The 19,408-nt window shown below is 36.7% G+C and overlaps 4 protein-coding genes across 7 annotated transcripts; 3 read left to right on the top strand and 1 right to left on the bottom strand.

Annotated features, from left to right (window-relative positions):
* The first annotated feature begins 1,038 nt into the window (after positions 1-1,038).
* Positions 1,039-4,846, top strand: LOC130728980 (caffeoylshikimate esterase-like). 2 transcript variants are annotated; one of them, XM_057580570.1, is made up of 9 exons: positions 1,039-1,211; positions 1,348-1,541; positions 2,243-2,272; positions 2,465-2,591; positions 2,687-2,833; positions 3,176-3,306; positions 3,389-3,526; positions 3,725-3,823; positions 4,313-4,846. In XM_057580570.1, the coding sequence occupies exons 1-9, from the start codon at positions 1,160-1,162 to the stop codon at positions 4,544-4,546; spliced, it is 1,152 nt and encodes a 383-aa protein (XP_057436553.1). In that variant the 5' UTR covers positions 1,039-1,159; the 3' UTR covers positions 4,547-4,846. The 2 variants fall into 2 exon arrangements, with proteins under 2 accessions (XP_057436553.1, XP_057436554.1); XM_057580571.1 differs by having other exon boundaries at positions 1,052-1,211; positions 1,343-1,541.
* An 815-nt stretch (positions 4,847-5,661) lies between these two features.
* On the top strand, positions 5,662-9,215 carry LOC130728979 (protein ABA DEFICIENT 4, chloroplastic-like). Its single transcript, XM_057580569.1, has 6 exons — positions 5,662-6,027; positions 6,609-6,819; positions 7,821-7,921; positions 8,102-8,230; positions 8,326-8,414; positions 8,844-9,215. The coding sequence occupies exons 1-6, from the start codon at positions 5,983-5,985 to the stop codon at positions 8,989-8,991; spliced, it is 723 nt and encodes a 240-aa protein (XP_057436552.1). The 5' UTR covers positions 5,662-5,982; the 3' UTR covers positions 8,992-9,215.
* A 642-nt stretch (positions 9,216-9,857) lies between these two features.
* Positions 9,858-11,824, bottom strand: LOC130728978 (uncharacterized). 3 transcript variants are annotated; one of them, XM_057580568.1, is made up of 3 exons: positions 11,705-11,824; positions 10,594-10,860; positions 9,858-10,141 (listed from the first exon to the last, which is right to left on the bottom strand). In XM_057580568.1, the coding sequence occupies exons 2-3, from the start codon at positions 10,856-10,858 to the stop codon at positions 10,131-10,133; spliced, it is 276 nt and encodes a 91-aa protein (XP_057436551.1). In that variant the 5' UTR covers positions 10,859-10,860; positions 11,705-11,824; the 3' UTR covers positions 9,858-10,130. The 3 variants fall into 3 exon arrangements, with proteins under 3 accessions (XP_057436551.1, XP_057436550.1, XP_057436549.1); XM_057580567.1 differs by lacking the exon at positions 9,858-10,141 and adding an exon at positions 10,204-10,238; XM_057580566.1 differs by lacking the exon at positions 9,858-10,141 and adding an exon at positions 10,323-10,489.
* A 3,154-nt stretch (positions 11,825-14,978) lies between these two features.
* LOC130728977 (uncharacterized) lies at positions 14,979-18,874 on the top strand. Its single transcript, XM_057580565.1, has 8 exons — positions 14,979-15,399; positions 16,107-16,151; positions 16,281-16,410; positions 16,940-17,003; positions 17,108-17,156; positions 17,248-17,345; positions 17,890-18,028; positions 18,344-18,874. The coding sequence occupies exons 1-8, from the start codon at positions 15,070-15,072 to the stop codon at positions 18,488-18,490; spliced, it is 1,002 nt and encodes a 333-aa protein (XP_057436548.1). The 5' UTR covers positions 14,979-15,069; the 3' UTR covers positions 18,491-18,874.
* Positions 18,875-19,408: the final 534 nt, after the last annotated feature.

Below are 19,408 nucleotides of genomic sequence, written 5' to 3'. Positions count from 1 at the left end.
ATATAACTGATATGATGTGTGATGTGACAGAAAATGCAGAGAGAAACAGGAAGAAGAAGGGGTGAAAATGAGATGTAAGAGAAAGTGAGGTATGTATATATCATTACTCTATAACAACTTCATACAATTTGATTTACGCGATTACTAGTTATATGCACTCTTGTAAATTTTTCATATATTTAGTAGAAGAGTTTTTAATCTATCACATTAAATTTATGATAAAATTTATTTTAACTGTATAAATAAAAATTTCGGTCATAAACTAGTTTGAGAGAAACATGAAAGAACTAGCGGTTAGGTTTTAGATAGTATAAAGAATAAAGAATGAACTAATTGCTTATAAAAAAAATAAAATAATTAAAGAAGGAACTAACCACACTGCTTTATGATCGTGTGATGGTTTGGTTCATATCCCCAAGTCTTCATCTGGTTCGTGGACATGTTGGATTTAATGTTGCTACTCTGGATGACTCGGGGTTGTGCTTGACCAACGACAAGTTTCATGTCGTCTCGTTCCTTTGAAGGTTTCCCTCAAGGTGATTTTTCTCATGGTTTGAACCTCTCTAATTCAGTAAGCTTTAGTCTCATCACGTATATGCTAGTTATGCCATGTCATGCCGCTAAACTTCACAATCTACGCACGCAAATCAATAAGCTCAAGAGGACAAGGCACACAACGGTAAGAACAAATAGTGAAGCACAAGCAACGACAACGGTAAGAACAAATAGTGAAGCACAAGCAACGACACCACACAACAAACGACTGAGTTTGAAGTGTTACAAACATGAGTAACACATTCTAAACAACTTATAGTCTTTAAACACATTTCAAAAGAAGATAAACAAGGAGCTGAAAATAAGACACACAATAAACGATAGAGTTTTTTTTTTTTTTGGATAAAAGAAGCAAAAGCAGAAAACAAACCCTAAATACTTATAAACCCTAAATATTTTGTTTCCTTAATTAAATAATGCCCATATTCTACAATTATTTCTCACTGAAACAATAATTATAAACCATTAAACCTTGAAGACAATACTAGTCCAATTATTTTGTCGAAGAAAAGTCAAAATCCCCCACGTTTTCCTATTGTTGTTGTTCCTCCGGGACTCTCACTGTCTCTGATTCCAATCCAAACAACTTGAAGATCAAATTCTCATGGCCCTCACCCTGAGACCCATAAAGCTTTTTGGGAGCCACCGTTTCAATGGTACTTCAAATTTCCCAGTGCTTGCATTTTTGTTCCCATAACCATAACAAGTGAAAGCTCCTTGTTTTTTCATCTGGGGTGTGCGAGTTTCCATTATTAGGCTGAATTCCAAGTGTTTTGGAATGGTGTAGTGTAGAATTCAGGGGTGCAGTTTGGTTGCAGCTGAGGAGGAAAACGAAGACAGTGGCCACATCAACCATGAAGTTTCCAGGAATTAATAATGAGTTGCAGATGATTTTGGATGCTAAAATGGACGAAGTGTCTGCTAGAAGGCGCGCTCGTGAGGCCTTCAAGGATGTTCAGCTTGGGATTGACCATATACTGTTTAAGGTATCTAGCTTAACCTTACTGTCTCTTGATTTGTTCTTTTTCTGTGGTTCTTTTATTTTTTAGATTGTTTTGTTCTGTTCCTTCAAGTTAAATTTTGATTCTTCTGTTTCTAACAACTTAACTAAGTTGAAAGTTCATAAGCTAATATTAGAAACATCAAAATAAGCTCAGAAAGCTTATAGATAAGTCATAAGATATGTTTATATGTATAAGCCCTGGAAGAGCTTATTTGAGCTTATTGCGTAGCGTATACACTTATAACAGTGTTTGAGAGAGTTATGTGACCGGCTTATGACCTTCACTCATAAGTTGTTTTGAGCTTATTTTCAAAGCTGTTCAAATTAGCTTATTAGTTTATAAATAAGAGCTTATGCTTACCTATAAGGCTATAACCTATTTTCAGCTGATTTCAATAAGATTCTTAAATTAGCTTATCAGTAAGCCCTTATGTGATGAACGTTTAAGTACTTGTGGAATAAATTTATCTTAAATAAGATCTTCTAAACGCACCATTTGTAATAAACTTGGTGACTTGTTGCTTGTTTCTCTTCAGTAGTCTTGAGGTAGTTAATTGGTTTAGTTCAGGTTAGTTGAGATGTTGTTGGGTTTGGTTATAGTTCACCCATTGTTGGTTAAAAAATTTAAAATTTGTAAAATTTACTTCCTCTGATTGTTAAGATCAATTCCTTTATGCTTTGCAGACTCCTTGCGATGGACTAAAAATGAAGGAGGTATGAAGTCTATTTCGGCAATGATTTTTCATAAATTTTATTTATGTTTCAACTGAGGATTTACCTCAAAAAATATGGAACTTAGCTTAGTTCTACTTTGACTTGGCATCAATGTCACTTTGTCATTGTCCTGTATATGCTAATAAGTTCCCACCTCTTCTGATTTTGCTTAACTTGATGTCCTTGCAACAGTCATTTGAGGTGAACTCAAGGGGTGTAGAAATTTTCTGTAAAACTTGGCTTCCCGGGACTGCTAGGCCAAAAGCGGCTGTGTTTTACTGTCATGGTTACGGTGACACTTGCACTTTTTTCTTTGAAGGCAAGTACTTGGCATTATGTTCTGGTTGTGGCAAGTAACTACATTAAGTCACATTGTGCACCACAAACTCAATCATATCGTGAAATTCTTTGCAGGAATAGCTAGAAAATTAGCATCGTCTGGATATGGAGTTTTCGCTATGGATTATCCAGGATTTGGTCTTTCAGAAGGTCTACATTGCTATATTCCCAGTTTCGATGGGCTTGTTGATGATGTTATTGAGCAGTACTGCAAAATCAAAGGTACATAAACTCACATCAGCTCATGTCTTGAATGTTCACTTAACTTCGACTTCTAAGTGACATTGCTAGTTCAGTGAAAGGACTTTGAAATTGCTTCTTTGATTTGAAACTTGTATCGTGACTTTCACATAGAAGGTGTGTTATGGGATGTATACTTCATACCTATTATACTTTCCATTTCATGTATACAATCAAGTTCATTATTTAAATATTGTACTAAATCTACTATCTGTATTTAATCTTTGTGACTTTGTCACATTGCAAAAAAGTTGATGAAAATGGAGTTTTGGATTTAGATTCAACTATTTAGTCTTACCAAAGTTTTGGTTCGTTTCGTGGCAGAAAACCCAGAATTCCGTTCTATTCCAAGCTTCCTCTTTGGACAGTCTATGGGTGGAGCAGTTGCTTTGAAGATGCATCTTAAACAACCTAATGCCTGGGATGGTGCCATTCTTGTTGCACCTATGTGTAAAGTAAATTTTTCTACAACAAATGCAAGTTAGGAGTTGTGGTTTGATTTTCTATAATCTCTGTTTGACCCCACACTCTATGTAGATTGCAGATGACATGGTTCCGCCAAAGTTGCTAGCGCAGATTCTCATTGGCATAGCAAATGTTCTTCCAAAGCTCAAGTTAGTTCCACAGAAGGATTTAGCAGTGGCAGCATTTAGAGAATCAAAGAAGAGAGAAATGGTTTGTATATATCTTAAGGAAAATGCTAACATATTCTCTTTAAGGAATCAAAAATAGAAAATTTTCTCCTAAAAATTGTTGCATCTAATATTGCTAATGTATTAAATCTTATACTTTTCAATAAGAACTTCCCATTTCTTGTTCTTTAACTAGTTCCTTTTGTGAGAACTTTGACACTTTTCTGATGTCTGTATGCAGACAGCCTACAATGTTGTTGCTTACAAGGATAAACCACGGTTGAGGACTGCTGTTGAAATGCTCAAAACTACTCAAGAAATCGAACAGAGATTGGAAGAAGTATGTTGTTCTGATCTTTTGATTTGGCTAAATATCTAAATAAAGTGCATCCTGCTAGCAATCTCTCTTCTCTCCCTGGACCATTTCATGAGACTTTTTATGCTCATTTTTTGAATATACAAGACAAATATGAGGCTGAGAGGAGCTATAGGCTCCATCTTGTTAATAACTAATGTGATATTTTTATGATTTCTGTTAAAGTTTATTTGGCATGCCTTGAGCTTATTTTATAGCAAACGATCATGCACGTGTTTGGGTAGCTTATAAAAATAGCTTATGACATGCCTATAAACTGTTGAGTTTATTTTCGTATGCTCTTTAGATTAGCTTATGAGTAGACATATATGCCTACTATAAGTTATTTTAAGCTTATTTCAGCAAGCTTCTCAAGTTAGCCTATGAAAAAGCTCTTAATTAAGCTGTTAACACAAATTTATTCTTCAAGATTGTGATTCTTGTTAAAGTTAAGTGTAATGGCTGTGATTTCAGGTGTCTCTGCCATTGCTAATCCTTCATGGTGAGGCTGATATAGTTACTGATCCCTCTGTGAGCAAAGCATTCTACGAGAAAGCTAGCAGTTCAGACAAGAAGCTTAAACTTTACAAGGATGCCTACCATTCTCTTCTTGAGGGTGAGCCGGATGAAGTAATAATCCAAGTTCTCAGTGACATCATTTTATGGCTTGATGAGCACAGCTTGAAACATTCTTCATCTTCCTCTTAATTTTCTTTTTGCAAATCTTGTGAATAGTGAAGGAAAAAAGGAAGTTACTATTGTTTGTATAGATGCAAATAAAGCTGAGTATCAAGTTTGAAACATTGTATTTGTTCTCCAAATTTTGTTTATTCAATTGCTTGGCAATATGTCCTCACTAGAAGCCTTGAGTTACACAAGATGTAAATTTGTTTGAAAGCAATGGTTTCTCCATTTCAGACCCAGCAGTCAAGTCCAAGAAAGTGATTTAGTGAAAAGTTAAGTCTATCACATTTTGAGTTGATTATGGTATGTTTGGATTTCACTTAATGCTTTTGTATGCTTTGAAATGTCCAATTGCGCTTTCCTGTGTATCAAACTGAAAGGAGCTCAAATTAGCATCGAAGCTGGTTGAAGGCAAATTGAACTAATAAACTAACATACACTTCTTCAATCATAAAACAAAATAAAAAGAGAGGATTGTATTTAAGATTATATACTTCCTTTTTTTTAACACCTTTCGTCATGTATCACAAAACTTAGTACTTTCAACTTAGACTATCAGCAATGGTGTTTAAATGGGTATGTTGAATGTTGAAATGGGTATGTAATGGTGTTTAATGGGTATGCTGAAAGTTGAAAGGGGGAGAGAGGAGTTGAAAAAATTCAACACTTGTGAAACCTGCGTTCGGTGACACGTGGCACGACCTGGTTGGTGAATGCCAGGCGCGTGCCACACACGCGCCGACAAGGCGCGTTAGCTGCAGAATTGGCAGGCTGTGGGTCCCAGGGCGTCCGGTGGTGGGACGCGTGGCACGCGTCGGTTGGGCACCGACAGGCGCGTGCGTGCCACGCGTCAGAGGAGAGAGAGATGGCCTGCAGTTGGGACGCGTGTCGGGCGTTGATTAGTCCGGACGATTTTCTTTTATCCTAATCTTTCCAACTCAATTATTAATGGTTACTTTAGCAATAACTAAAAGTGCTTTCAACTTCAATCCATAGATTGAAAAAAGTACTTTTCATATGTGTGTAAAGGAAATCCAAATAGGCCTCATTCACCGCCAAACTCATGGATTGGTTTGTCCCACAAAAGCAGCAGAAAAATTGTGGAAAACATAGTCATCCAATCCCATAAAGAAGTGCATTATCAGAATCATCTGAAAGACACAGAAAGGACAAAAATAAGTTGCATGTGGGAGATTTGAAGTTTAAATCTTTCACTGCTAATTTTAGCTAACTTGTTCTCGGTGCCCATTTCACATGCTTGTCTTCCTTCCTCTTTCTCCACACAACTCCAACTATTTGAGTTAGGCAATCACCAAATTTCCTCCTTTTCTTCCGGTTTTTCTCTTCAGTGTGAAAAATGGTCACACTTACCGGTTCTGTATTTAATAATTTATACCATATATGAAGAAGTGGCCATTGTTGCTGAATCTGTTATTAAGTCTCTTGATTTTGCTACAGTCATGTCTTTCTCCACTTGCTTTTCCCTCTCTCCATTGGCATTTAAGGTAAAGTTTCTGTTCTCTCTTGTTTTTGATTTATTCTTGGTGCTTCTAATCTCATGTGCACTTTCTTCTTGTCTTTTTGCTTTTTCTGGATGAGGTGCTTTTTGTGGACTTCTGTTTCTCCAATTTTTTTACCCTTTTATTTTCCTTCAATGGGTTTTCTGTTTGAACTTTAAAGTTTTGAATTTGAATGGATATCTGATTGAAAATGGCCTTCTGGCATAGATTTGAATCACCAAGGCATTGCTAGAGATATGAGCATTTCTGCATTTCTATTCTTTTGAATTTGATAGATTTGACAATATTGTTTGTTATTCATTCTGAGAATCTATATACTAGGTCCATGTGGTACTAATAGGGAGATTATATTCAAAAAGTTAGCTTTCTGTGTCATCAAATCCTCTAAATTCATGTACTTGCCCTCTTATACAACAACTATGGTTATTTAAGCTGAGCCTAAGTTTTAAGATCACCAGTGTAGTTCATTTATTCTTATGTGTGGATAAAATGGTGTGTATTTATAGGCTCAAGAAGTTTTTTTATAGTTGAAATTCAATTGCTTAGAGATTGATCCCTTGTGGCAGGATATAAATCTTCGCGGTACAATAGGGAAGGGATTAAATTTTCCTTTCCCTATTAGAAGTAATGGTGCTGAGATTTGTAACCAACGTATTGCGCGAAGTAGAGTCAACTTAAGCGGAGACTGGAGTTTCATTGGAGGGTCCAGAATTGTTATGAAACCGAATGCTTCAAGATGGGTTCATTATCCAAGAAGCAGTCCAATACATGCTTCATGTAATCCTTTTTCATGCTACGTTTGCTACTTTTGAAACTCACTTTTACAGTAACAAAATTTGTGTGCCATTTGCTGGTCCAAGTCTGTGTTCTGATTTTGCACATTGAAGATACTATTTAATGTCAATGAGTTTCTTACAGGGGAAGCCAGGGGTTCTGTTATAAGTTCTCTTCACTTTAAAATTACTTTCAGTGGTCTCCTGTCAATCTGATCCATGAAAGTTTTCCGTGCATGTCAATTGAAAAATATTATTGGTGCAAACTGTTTCACATACTTGTTTTTTGTATCGTGTAACTTTGCGATGTGTTGCTGAAGTTGACATGGTTTGAGTTCATGCTTCATTAAGTTTCTTAGCTTTACTCTCTTTTAAGTTTCGGAGACCAATTATTGATTGTTGCTATGATATCAAGCTCTTTTTCCCTTCTCTACAATTTTCGTGTGGCTTCTACCTGCTGACTGCAGCTATCTCTGCTGTTCTGGGTTCCTACTTTTCTGTTATACTGTAGCATATTCTGACTCTGAAAGCGTTAAACAAATTCATTTTGGTGGACTAAAAAAACTTCTATGTCGAACCGAATCACTTGTTCTGACATGCTTTATAATGTTATGTGCTTAAAACTCTTGCTATCTATTAATTCTCTTATTCATCGTGTGAGTTTCTTTTGTGAAGTTTGTGTCTTGATCAACATCAGTAGAGACCCCTCATTTAATTATGTTTGATTTTCCTCGTATCTAAATTTCCTACAATCATTATAATCAGTCTGCTTTGTTTATAAAGTCTTACTTTTAGCTGATGAATTTTTGATATTGTGATGTAAAATCTAACAGGAATGAGTGAGTCTACCATCACTTACAATTCTATGTAGTAAAGTTTGTATAATTATCTTGATCACTTTGGCCATTTATACTCCTTAATTTGACTGAATATTTCCTTCTTTGTGTATAACAGTTGGTGACTATATTGGTTTAATATATTCATTTTTCTACCTTCATGTTTAAGGTTTCGTGGGACCTCAACTTGCTAGCACAGTATTTACATGGGGAACAGTTGCAGTGCTCCCATTTTACACACTCATGGTTCTAGCTCCAAAATCTGAGCTAGTATGTCTCTTACTGTATTTAAGAAAATTTATGATCAGTGATCACAAATCTCTTCAATATATTGGTTCATTAACAACATCTTTTCATAAATAAAGATCATGTGCAAAAATTACTCACATAGTATGATTCTGTAGTTTTTATCTGATTGTCTGATTCATTTCCCTTAATGCAAAAGTGCAGACCAAGAAGTCTGTGGAAAGTACTTTACCCTATGTAGTGCTTGGTGTTCTGTATGCATATTTATTGTACCTTTCTTGGACACCTGAAACAATTCGTTTGATTTTTGCAAGTAAACACTTGCTACCAGAGGTGTGTGTATTCATTCATTGATGAATTTCTCTTCTCAAAAGAGTTATATTGTCCTATACAGCTGATAACTCTGTATATTTGCATATTTCATGCAGCTGACTAGTATAGCAAAAATGTTCTCTAACGAATTGACTTTAGCTTCTGCCTGGATTCACCTCTTGGTTGTTGATCTTTTTGCTGCAAGGTCCTGCATTTCATCTTTTTTCTTTTCCACCTTCCGCACCCTACTGTTCTTCTTTATTGTTGATATAGGAGAATTTGAATATAAGAAAAACTATATCTCTACTACTGAGATTAAAAATATATTTGATATGTAATTAGGTTACTATATACGATATCTCTGTAATTAAGATTATATTATCAATATATAAAGAGTATATGGAAACTGATCTATAACATTATCCTAATTACAGATATATATATATATTTCAGGTGTCCAAGAAATCTGAATATATATTTATTGTACCTTGCTCGGAGTAGTATCCTTATTACATATCATATATATAATTCTTAATCTCAGTAGAGATAGTATATTCTCGTATGTTCAGATTCTCCTTTAGTTGAGTTCTCATTCTTTAGTTGTTTTTCTAATAGTGTTTGTGGTTGAGTCCAGGCATATTTTCCAAGATGGACTGCAGAATCAGGTTGAAACTCGGCATTCAGTTTCATTTTGCTTGTTCTTTTGCCCCATTGGGATTCTTACCCATGTCATCACCAGAGCATTGATCAAAACTACAAGAAAAGAGGGTCATGTTCTATAGAGGGCACCTGCTAACACACAAGCAAACAAATATTTCATTTGAAGTTTGAGATTTTGAGAGTGAGTTGAAGTTGCTTATAACTTCGTCTGTAACTTATTTTTTCTCTGGTTTTCAATCCAAACATTACCTAGTTTGTTCATTTTTCAACCTCAAGTGTACCTATTACCAAGGCAGAGAGTCTCTAACACTTCCTCCTTTAAGTTGCAAAGCAAACATCAAATCAACCTTCTCCTTTGATCAATTAGCATGGGCATCTGTTTGAAATTTTGCTCTTGTTTCAAACAGAAGACCTTGGTCGGGCGGGATGCTCTAAACCAGCAAATCACTCAGGAAATTGCTTTTTTGAAAGGATTGCTTTTCCACAAAATATAATGCTTGCAGCTGTATAATACAACTGATGTAAACTCCAATGCATTGTTAGTAGTGGCAATTTATGTCCCTTCATTTTTTTTTGTCAAATTTGTGCAATATATAACACTTTTTTTTTTCGATTCATCGGAAAACAACAAATCATTATGGAATTTTTATATTAGATAATTACTTAAATCTTCCTGCCAAACAAGTACTATTTTTTAATAAACCCAGTAGTATATTTTTTTATATTCCAGGTTTTAAAACTCGGTAGAAGAAAAGAGAGAGCAGGTTGAATTCCACAAAATCACGAATAAGTTTGTTAAAAGAGATTCTTTGCAAATAAGAATGAAGTGAAGAAGATATGTTGAAGTTAATTAGCAACACCTCAACAGCATAATTAAGTGAACCAAGTCATGCATAGGTTTCAATGTTTATGTTCTTCTCTGTGGCACTGCTGGGGTTAAAGGATTAAGTTAAAAGACCATGCATCAATATCCTCATTACCGATTGGTGTCGTGGTACCACTAAAACCAATGATGACCTTCTCCGGAAGGACAATTTTCAAATTAACGTCTTGAGAAATGGTTTCAATAATACCTTTGTAATCGGTCACAACAACACTCAATGTTTGATTTATAGAGTTATATGTGATAGTTACATCCTTCACTCCCTTCAACTCTTTGTTGTTGGTCCATCCCATAGTTTTCAACAAAATCAAAGAGTTGACATTGATTCCAACATGATCAAAATTCGGCTCCCATTCGTTGATCCCATTCGTTGATGTTTTAGCATTCTCCTTCAAAATAATATCAAAGTTGTCAATTTCCAGAGTGGTTTGTTAGTTTGGAGGATTTCTCTCCCATCAACAGAACCTCAGTTCGAAACCGACACAGCTAAAAAGGAAAAAATAATATCAAAGTTAATTTTAAGTTAATAATTCAAGTTTGACATTACTTTACGTGGGCAATATACAGCAGTTGTACTAATGGTTCAAATCGTTGAAGGTTCCAAACGTTACTTCAGGTGCAAAAAGAATCAAGCATTACACGTTTAGGACATGGAACATGGCAAATAAACGGCAGAGCATATGAGGACACAAGCCAATTTCCATACAAAGCCAAAAGTCGGCACAAGGAAGAGTAATCTGTAAATTTTTCGATAAACTAGACGTTAATTGTTCAATCATAAATTACACACATCAAAACACTCAGACCGATATTACATACTTCAAAAGCTAAGTGAGCTTACTTTTCTTAGTCTTCACTTGAGGCTTCTCATCATCATCATCATCATCTGAAGAAGCTTCTAATGACTCATCCGGGACATCCTGAGGAACATTATGCTTTGTTATGAAATCCTTCAGCACGGCCATGCTTTCCTCTTTCAGGGAAACTAATTGCTCTGATAATGAAGACCCTTTGGTTGCTTGAACAGAATATGATTCTGTGCCAAGGCGAAGTGTCGCCTTCACCTGAGATTTAGGGTGCATTGCATCACATGGTTCTGTTTCCATTTCTATATTTTGAACAAGTAAAGAGAAGAGAAAAGGTTAGGTGCTTCATTACTCAAGAGTTGCGCTGGTTACTGATGCTAATCAAAGACTACAAAGTAGATACTATTATCTGAAACTTAAAACATTTTAGAAGTCATAACAGATCTACAGCAACCACAAGCCAAACGATGTTTCACACCTAACCACAAGCGCCAATGGCAGAGGTAACTTGGGAGGAATTATTTGTTAGCACATTGTTAGTAATTCAGTTTGGTAAAGTCCTATATAACTCCAAATCATTCCCAATAATCTATCATCTGCACATAGGGTGTCTTTGAAAATGCTTATTTGAACTTATCTTGTAAAATAAGTACTTAAATAAGTGGTTGGTTAAGCTAATGAAAATGACCTAGCTACAAACTCTTTTGAGTTTATTTTGATAAGTTACTAAAATCAGCTTTTGAGTTTTGAATAAAGTCCATCCCTCCCTATCTATAGACTCTTCTGAGCTTATTTCAATAAGCTTATCAGATAAACATATGAATTAACACTTATGTGATGACTGAGAAGTGTTTAATTAAGGCATTTACCAAAAAGCACCCACAATCAAGCAAGCAAACAAACTGAAAAATTAAATAACTATTTAAGCAGAATTCCAAAACTCAAACTCAAGAATAAACAGTTTAAGGTTCATACAGGCATTTCATCAAATAGTATATCTACATATGACAAGTCCTTCCCAGTTTGCACATAGAAAACAAACCAATCATAACATATTGTGCAACCAATAAACATGGAGATAATTGAATAGAAAACTCATGAACATGGAGATTGGAGAACGCAGTGAAGGAAAGAAAAAGGGTTTACCGGTTAACTTCACAAACACAGAGGAGCAGAACAACAACAACCACAACAGGACCCGATTCCCAAATTCGTGGAGCTGAATCAGACACGGAATTTATGTTTGAACCAATACACTCTGTCCAGGCCCATCTCAAACATTTTGGGCTTTCAGATCCAAACCTGTTTTTTTTTTCTTCTTCTCTTTTCTACTCATCTTTTACAAAATAATAATAAAAAAATATTTTTTTCCCTTGCTTTGACATCAAAATTTACATATCTTTTCTTATAGATGTTTAACAAGAAAAACCTAACAAAACTTAGGTGCCCACTAGGTAGTCAACTTTTCATTAACCATCCTTGGATTTTAGAATATAAGAATATTCTTTAGATTGATGGTCAAGATTGAATTTCTACTAAAAGGGTATAATCATAATACCACCATAATGACCTTCCCCCTCCCTAAACAGATGACCACCACCACCACCAACACTACTACCACTGCCGGTGTCATAAGCCGCTACCAGCGTCACCCCAGCTGAACCAACAACAACCTCTTCAGACAACCCACGATGATTCCTCCTTGAATTTCTTTGTTGCTGCTTCTCCGAGCACTTCCTCCTCGCCTCCATTCTCCTCAGCGTCTACAACTCCTTCCTCTTCCTCCACTCCTCCTCTGTCTCCGTCAAAAGGGAACGCATCCTTATTAGATGACCATCACCGCCACAACCACTGCCATCGTCGCTGCCATAAGCCACCACCTCATACCCTATCTCCTCACCTCTCGCCTGGCCCACAAACTCAGGAATCGACGTCGTTCTCTTTATCTTCTTCATCGCATTCGGGCCCACCCTAAATCGACCATTCATCGAAAGGCCAAGACTCAACTCTATCTCCTCCTCCTTCGCTGCTTCTGCTTTTTTCCCTTGCAACATGTAGCTTTGCTTCAACTCCGACATATTCAATATCTGTTTCTGGAGGTGATTGTTCATCGCCGCCATGACCCTCTTCAATATCTGTTTCTGGCGTGGTTGGGTCATCGATGAACAAAGACAATTTTTAGACTTAGAAGCCGCTGTTAGCAGCAATGGGTGGACCAAAAATAAAGTTGCCCACCGTAGTGGGCACCCAAAACTTATAACTAAAAAGAAAAATGAGCCAAAATATTAACATAATCAAATAAAATTTTATTTTCATATAATAAAACTCATTTTCCTTTTCACACAAGTTATTCTTCTTAAAAGACAATTTCAGATATTTTAAATAGAAGAAAATCATACTTAAATCAAATGAAATCATTGTGAGCTATAGAGTTTCCTTTTGAGAACTAGTTAAGTTAGACTTAAATCCAAATAACTAATTAAGTTAGATCAATTTCCCTAGCTAATTTATTTGCTTGATAATAAGTTATTGGCTTTAAAAAAGGCTCTTAAAAAACATTTTCCAAATTTTTTTTTTTGTTAAAATCACTATTTAAGTTAGATGAGCTTCACTAGTTTTTCTTCTTCTTTTGCTTAAGAGTAAGTTATTGCATTTTGTTGGCTTAAAAAACTCTTAAAAAGTTTCAAAAAAATAAATTTTTAAAATAAAACCCCTCTCAAGAAAATTTTGTATAAAAAATTATTTTATTAATATAATAATTCATCTGCTTTAAGAAAAAAATAAAAGGAACATAAGAGAGAAACCATTGGGAGCTGGAAGTAAGGGTAAATAGCCAAGTTCGTCCCTGAAAGTGTCCACCGCCTTCAACTTCGTCCCTAAACTTCTAAAATGCCTCTCACGGTCCCTGGAAGTGGCAAATCCCCTTCACGTTAGTCCCTGGGCTAAAAAACATTGACGGACGTTAACGAAAATGCTGAGTTGTCACATTAAGCGCCACTTAGATATCAATTTAGTCCCTAATGTTATCAACCTAATGTCAATTTAGTCCCAAACAGTTGAAAAGTCAACTTCTTTTCTCTATCTCACCTTTTCTTTCTCTCTCGGACTCTCCCCCACTCATCTCTCTCTTCCACCACCACCACAACACCCTTCTCCCCCCCTCTCCCCCACCACCCTTCTCCTCACCCACCAACACCTCCACCACCCTTTTCCTCCTCCAACCTCCCTCCCCCAACACCACCACCACCAGCACCCTTCTCTCACTCCTCTCCTCCTCCCAAATAGACAAACCTGTAAAAAATTATTGACTTCTTCTTCTTCTTCACTCTCCATCGCCATCTCTTCCTCCCATCTCCATCTCCATCTCTTCTTCTTCTTCTTCTTCACTCTCCCCACACTCACCAATCACCACCACCACCACCATGATGACAACCCGCTTCCCAAACATCAAACCTCTCCCCATTTTCCTCTCCCTCTTCTTCCTCACCGTTCACCCTCCAAACATCCCTCGACCCATCGGAGTCTCTCGGGTGGTCCGGCTCGGACCCGTGTACATGGACCTGCGTCGTCTGCTCCAAGGAAAAACGGGTCACCCCGATCCAAATCGGTTGCTAGAGCCTCCATGGAACCCTCCCAAACAGCACCACTCTCCAAACCCTAACCGAGCTTGAATGCTTGGAGATCCAGTTGAACAACATCTCAGGTCCTCTTCCTAGCCTCAACGGGTTGAGCTCCCTGCAAGTCCTCATTCTCAGCAACAACCGCTTCACTTCCATCCCCAACGATTTCTTCGGCGGTCTCATGGAGCTTCAGTCTGTGGAGATCGGCAACAACCCCTTCCAATGGTTGGAGATTCCAGAGAGCCTCCGTGACTCGTCATCGCTGCAAAACTTCCGTGACTCGTCATCGCTGCAAAACTTCTCCGCCAACTCCGCCAACATCACCGGGAATATCCCAGATTTCCTGGCCTGACCCACTTGCATTTAGCCTTCAATGGTCTTGAAGGTGTGTTGCCTTCGAGCTTTGCTTCATTGCAGCTCCCTAATGTTTTAGCAGAACATGACTTCGCTGACCCAGGTGTGGCTGCGCCTTGGAGGATTTGAGCTTGACCAATAACCTGTTTCAGGGAACCGTAACCCAAAGGGGTGTAGGGAGAGAATGGGTGAGGGGAGAGAACTTTGACTTTTTCAACGGTGGGGACTATACTGATGGTGGAAAGAATGTCCAAGTGGCACTTAACGTGACAACTCAGCATTTCTGTTAACATCCGTTAACTTTTTTTAGCCCAAGGACTAACGTGAAGGGGATTTGCCACTTCCAGGGACCGTGAGAGGCATTTTAGAAGTTTAGGGACGAAGTTGAAGGCGGTGGACACTTTCAGGGACGAACTTGGCTATTTACCCTGGAAGTAAAGGAGGCTGCAGTTTGCACAATTGCTTGCTTCTGCTGCGGTACCCTTATCTGATTGAAGCTAAAGATCGAAACTTTGAAGAATAACAAGAAGAAAGACAATGACAGTGGCAATGAGTGTTTGTGTTTCATCGTTCTACAACCGTTTTCCAATTTGTTCCAATTCCAAGGTTTCTTCAAAGCCTGTAGCTGTCCTTAAAATGGGTGTCCCTTACGATCTGAAACAAGGGCAGTGTCGTGTTTTCCACCAGCTCCCATCTGGTCTGAACATGGAGGTGATTGTGCAGAAGAAGAGGAGAAATGTTGAAGATTACCCACCTTTGGTGTTTGTTCATGGTAGCTACCATGCTGCTTGGTGCTGGGCTGAACACTGGTTCCCTTTCTTTTCAGCTTCTGGCTATGATTGCTATGCTCTCAGCTTATTAGGACAGGTCCTCTCTCTCTCTCTATATATGTGTGTGTGTGTGTGTGTGTGTGTGTGTGTGTGTGTGTGTGTGTGTGTGTGTGTGAATTAAACCCTTCACTTCCTTGGTATCATTGTGATTTGTGACTGATAGTAGTAGTTTTAGTGTCAAAGTAATAGTGCCAATGTGATGTCTGAATACCTTGTCGTCTCGAAAGGGATTAGTCTCCGGCTATCGGCTGGGCGAACAGTTGATGCACACAAAAAATGTGAGGTCTGAATTGTGTAACCTTGGTAACAAGCATTTCATTTTAGAGTATATAAACATTGGCTTTATGATCTACTATTTTTGGTGCCTCAAAATGTCTAACTATCTAATGCATGAATGAGGAGATTTCCTCCATTAGTTAGATGAACTCACATTATTGAGTTCTTCAATGAATATGATAGGTGCGGAATCCGAATACAAATTGTGAATAAACATTTCTGCTTGAATGCTTGTGTAAAGTTGTATGTTTTTGTGGCTATGTTAATCCCACCCTCATTAGGATTCTTACTTTGCAGAAGTGGTCTTTAGGAGGAGATATATTCAGTTGTTTTATACATCAAATTGCTGCTGCAACACCTTCATTGTGATCTTCATCTTTCAATATGTGATTTTTTATCATACTTTTGGTGATTTTATTCTTTATGTGATTGTTTGCTATTGTTCTGGCATGTATTTTACATGGGCAGGGTGAAAGTGATGCACCTGCTGATTCTGTTGCTGGTACACTTCAGGTAGAGTACGTTTCCCTTTACTAGTTAAGATTTATCATCTATGAACTGTCAATTTCTGTGTGATAATTTGGACAAATGGATTATGGCCATATACTCTTATAGTTTCGTTTGTGCCATATTCTGCAGTAGACACATGCAAGAGATGTTGCGGATTTTATCCATCAACAAGTTAGATCACCTCCTGTTTTGCTTGGACATTCATTTGGAGGACTTATTATTCAGTATTATATTTCAAGTTTAGGAAGTAACGGCCTCAAAGGTACTTTCTGGTTCTAACTTATTCTTGCACTTGCTTCTTGAGAAATGTATAAATTAGAGGACTCTCGATTGCAAGCTCCTAGAGTGGTTAGCTGTTTAGAATTATTTATGGCCGAAGCTATATTTGGTTACTTTGAATTTGACATGAAAACACCATAGTCAATGTGGCCAAATAAACAGATTCTTGCTTTTTAAGATATTGAGGACCAGTTTTGTTTTCAGAAAGAAGAACCTTTCAGGTATTGAGTGACTAATTTGTATATATAGTTGACGGTTTGATGCTTAGGGCATAAATGTGGCAATGTGGCATATGATCCTTAAGTTTCTCAATAAATTCAAATTGTAGATGTATACCCTTCATGATGTTATAGGCCTCTAGTGTATGCTTTAGGTTTCTGTTATGGTATCTGTTTTTGTTTATCTTCTTTTTTTTCTTCCCCCAACCCCTACATACACACGCGCTTCTGTTTTGACAAATTTTCTTTTTTCGTTCATTATGCTAATTCTGTTTGAGCTCGATTCTATTACAGAAAATTTATACCCAAAGCTTAGAGGAGCTGTCCTTGTTTGCTCTGTACCTCCTTCTGGTAATAGGTAACTAACAAAACTCTCTAGTTATTGTTATTTTTTAAGGTAGAGAAAGATAAAGAAACTTTAAATGACTAAAGTGGTTGATAGTTTTTATTTATATTTAATAGTGGGCTAGTCTGGCGATATCTATTTTCCAAGCCAATTGCTGCCTTCAAGGTATTTGGATTGACTTTTCTGAAAAATATCACTTTTCCTGCATTTTTTTTCTTCATATATGCATGTATCCCTCACAGACACCGTTTTGCAGGTGACGCGTAGCTTGGCAGCAAAAGGTTTTCAAAGCTCTCTTTCTCTTTGTAAGGAGACATTTTTCTCAGATACAATGGAGGATCATGTTGTTAAAAGGTTTGTTTTCCTAGAATCATTCTCTCATGAACACGACCTTTGCAATTTGAAACATAAAGGTGATGCTTAATGATATATTCAGAGCTTGTTACTAGATTTATATGGAAAATGGAATGGAACTATGGAAATGAACTAAGTCATGTACCAAAACATCGTCAATTGTAACCAGAGCTTATTAACAGAGTGGAGGTGGGGGATGAAGGAAGAAAGTCCTTTCTAAAAACGCGCTTAACATGGAACCTTGACAATGCAGTACGTCAAGTCTCAAAGCTTTGTTTTTTTAGTAGTAAACACATTGATTTACTGTGACTATGACTTTATTTGGAGTATATTAAAATAAATAAAGATTCTTTACTTGTAAAACATATTGATTTATTTGAAGTCAACAGAGAAAGAATAAACATTTTTATTATTGAGAGATAGATAGAAACAAATTATAAACCCCCTTAAAAGCATGAGAATGCTGAATTCATGTTGAACATCAACTTAATTTTTTAGTTAAACATGTTATTAGTTATGCCTTTGGCTTGTTTTCATATTTCAGATATCAAGAGCTAATGAAAGAAAGTTCAAGGATGCCATTGTTTGACTTAAGAAAGCTGAACGCATCTCTTCCAGTTCCTTCGACGCCAAACTGCCCTCTTGATATTCTTGTTTTGGGTGCCAACAATGACTTCATCGTGGTAAGATCTATGTCTACAAAATTATTAGCAACAAATAGCATGTTTGCTTTCACATTTGAACCTTCCAGAATAACTTTCCCCTTCCACAAAAGCTACTCCTGGTAGCTTCTCCAGAATCAGGTCTCCCTTAACATGAAAACCTACCGAGTTTCCAAACACACCATAAGTGCTTTTTTTCTGAAATGATATTGCATAACTCATTGAATTATTATTGCTAGGCTATCTTCTTTATCAATATTTTTATTATTTCTGCAACATTATTTGAATTTGATTTGTGTACACCTTTTTTCATTGGGGAGTGTTTGTTGGTAATAGGATGCGGAAGGACTCAGAGAAACAGCAAAGTTTTATGGGGTGTCCCCAGTTTGTGTCGAAGGAGTTGCTCATGACATGATGTTAGACACTTCATGGGAGAAAGGTGCAGAAGTTATTCTTTCATGGCTAAATGGTTTAAACAAGTAATAGTGTGTTTGGATTCGCGGTGGGAACACCATCTAAAGTTCAGTAGCTCCAGAAGCTACACTTTGTAACTTCTCCCTAAAGGTGATTATGGTTTCTTATCGTATAACCAAACACGCTATAAGAAGCAAGACATGGCAGAGGAAATCTTTTTGGTTCATTTCCCATTTTTCTATGAGGACATGCCTTTCTTTGTCTTGTTTGAATTTTCAAATAGTTAAAAATGATGTAGAAGATGCTCCAAGCTTCAAGTTGAGGCAATAGAGGAAGGTCCATGCAGGAGTGTGATTGAGCTGTATTATTACATTGATGTAGACTTACATTATTCATAAAAATATTTGCAACTTTTGGGGAGTAATGATATGTACACACTTCATTTTCTAAACACTTCATTTCCACCTATTTTTATTTTTATCTCTCTCCTCTTATCATCTATTACATCTCATACTTTCTCTCTCTTACTTTTTCTTTTCTTCTTATCTCTCTTATCATTCCACCTCTTAGAAAAGAGGTGTGAAAGAAACATTATTGATTTTTGGGCATCCAAATGGCCTTTTAATTTTAAGATCTACAAAATGCTTTAGGATTTAAAATGTGAATGAAGGACATTGACTTTGGTTGTTATACACACATAACTTCAAGTAAATAATTACAATAAGGTGTGTTTGGTATGTTGTATAGGATAAAGTTGGATTTTATAATGTCTGGGAATCAGATTCATTTTTAGCGGAGATCCTTTCGTATCGGGTGAAATCAGAGCTTGAGCGTCTGGACTCTGGGCGTTCGAGCTACAGTTTTTTAATAACATAAAGCTTGATAAAAAATTAATATTATATAACGTTTGGTTATACACTGTATAACTTATCATATCGTTTAAATTAATATAATCGCATGTTTTGTGAAGTATCGAATAATGATAGA

The sequence above is a fragment of the Lotus japonicus genome, chromosome 1 (genome assembly GCF_012489685.1).
Source record: "Lotus japonicus ecotype B-129 chromosome 1, LjGifu_v1.2".
NCBI classification, from domain to species: Eukaryota; Viridiplantae; Streptophyta; class Magnoliopsida; order Fabales; family Fabaceae; genus Lotus; species Lotus japonicus.
The sequence above is the reverse complement of the archived record's forward strand: the minus strand, read 5'-3'. Positions and strand labels throughout refer to the sequence as shown.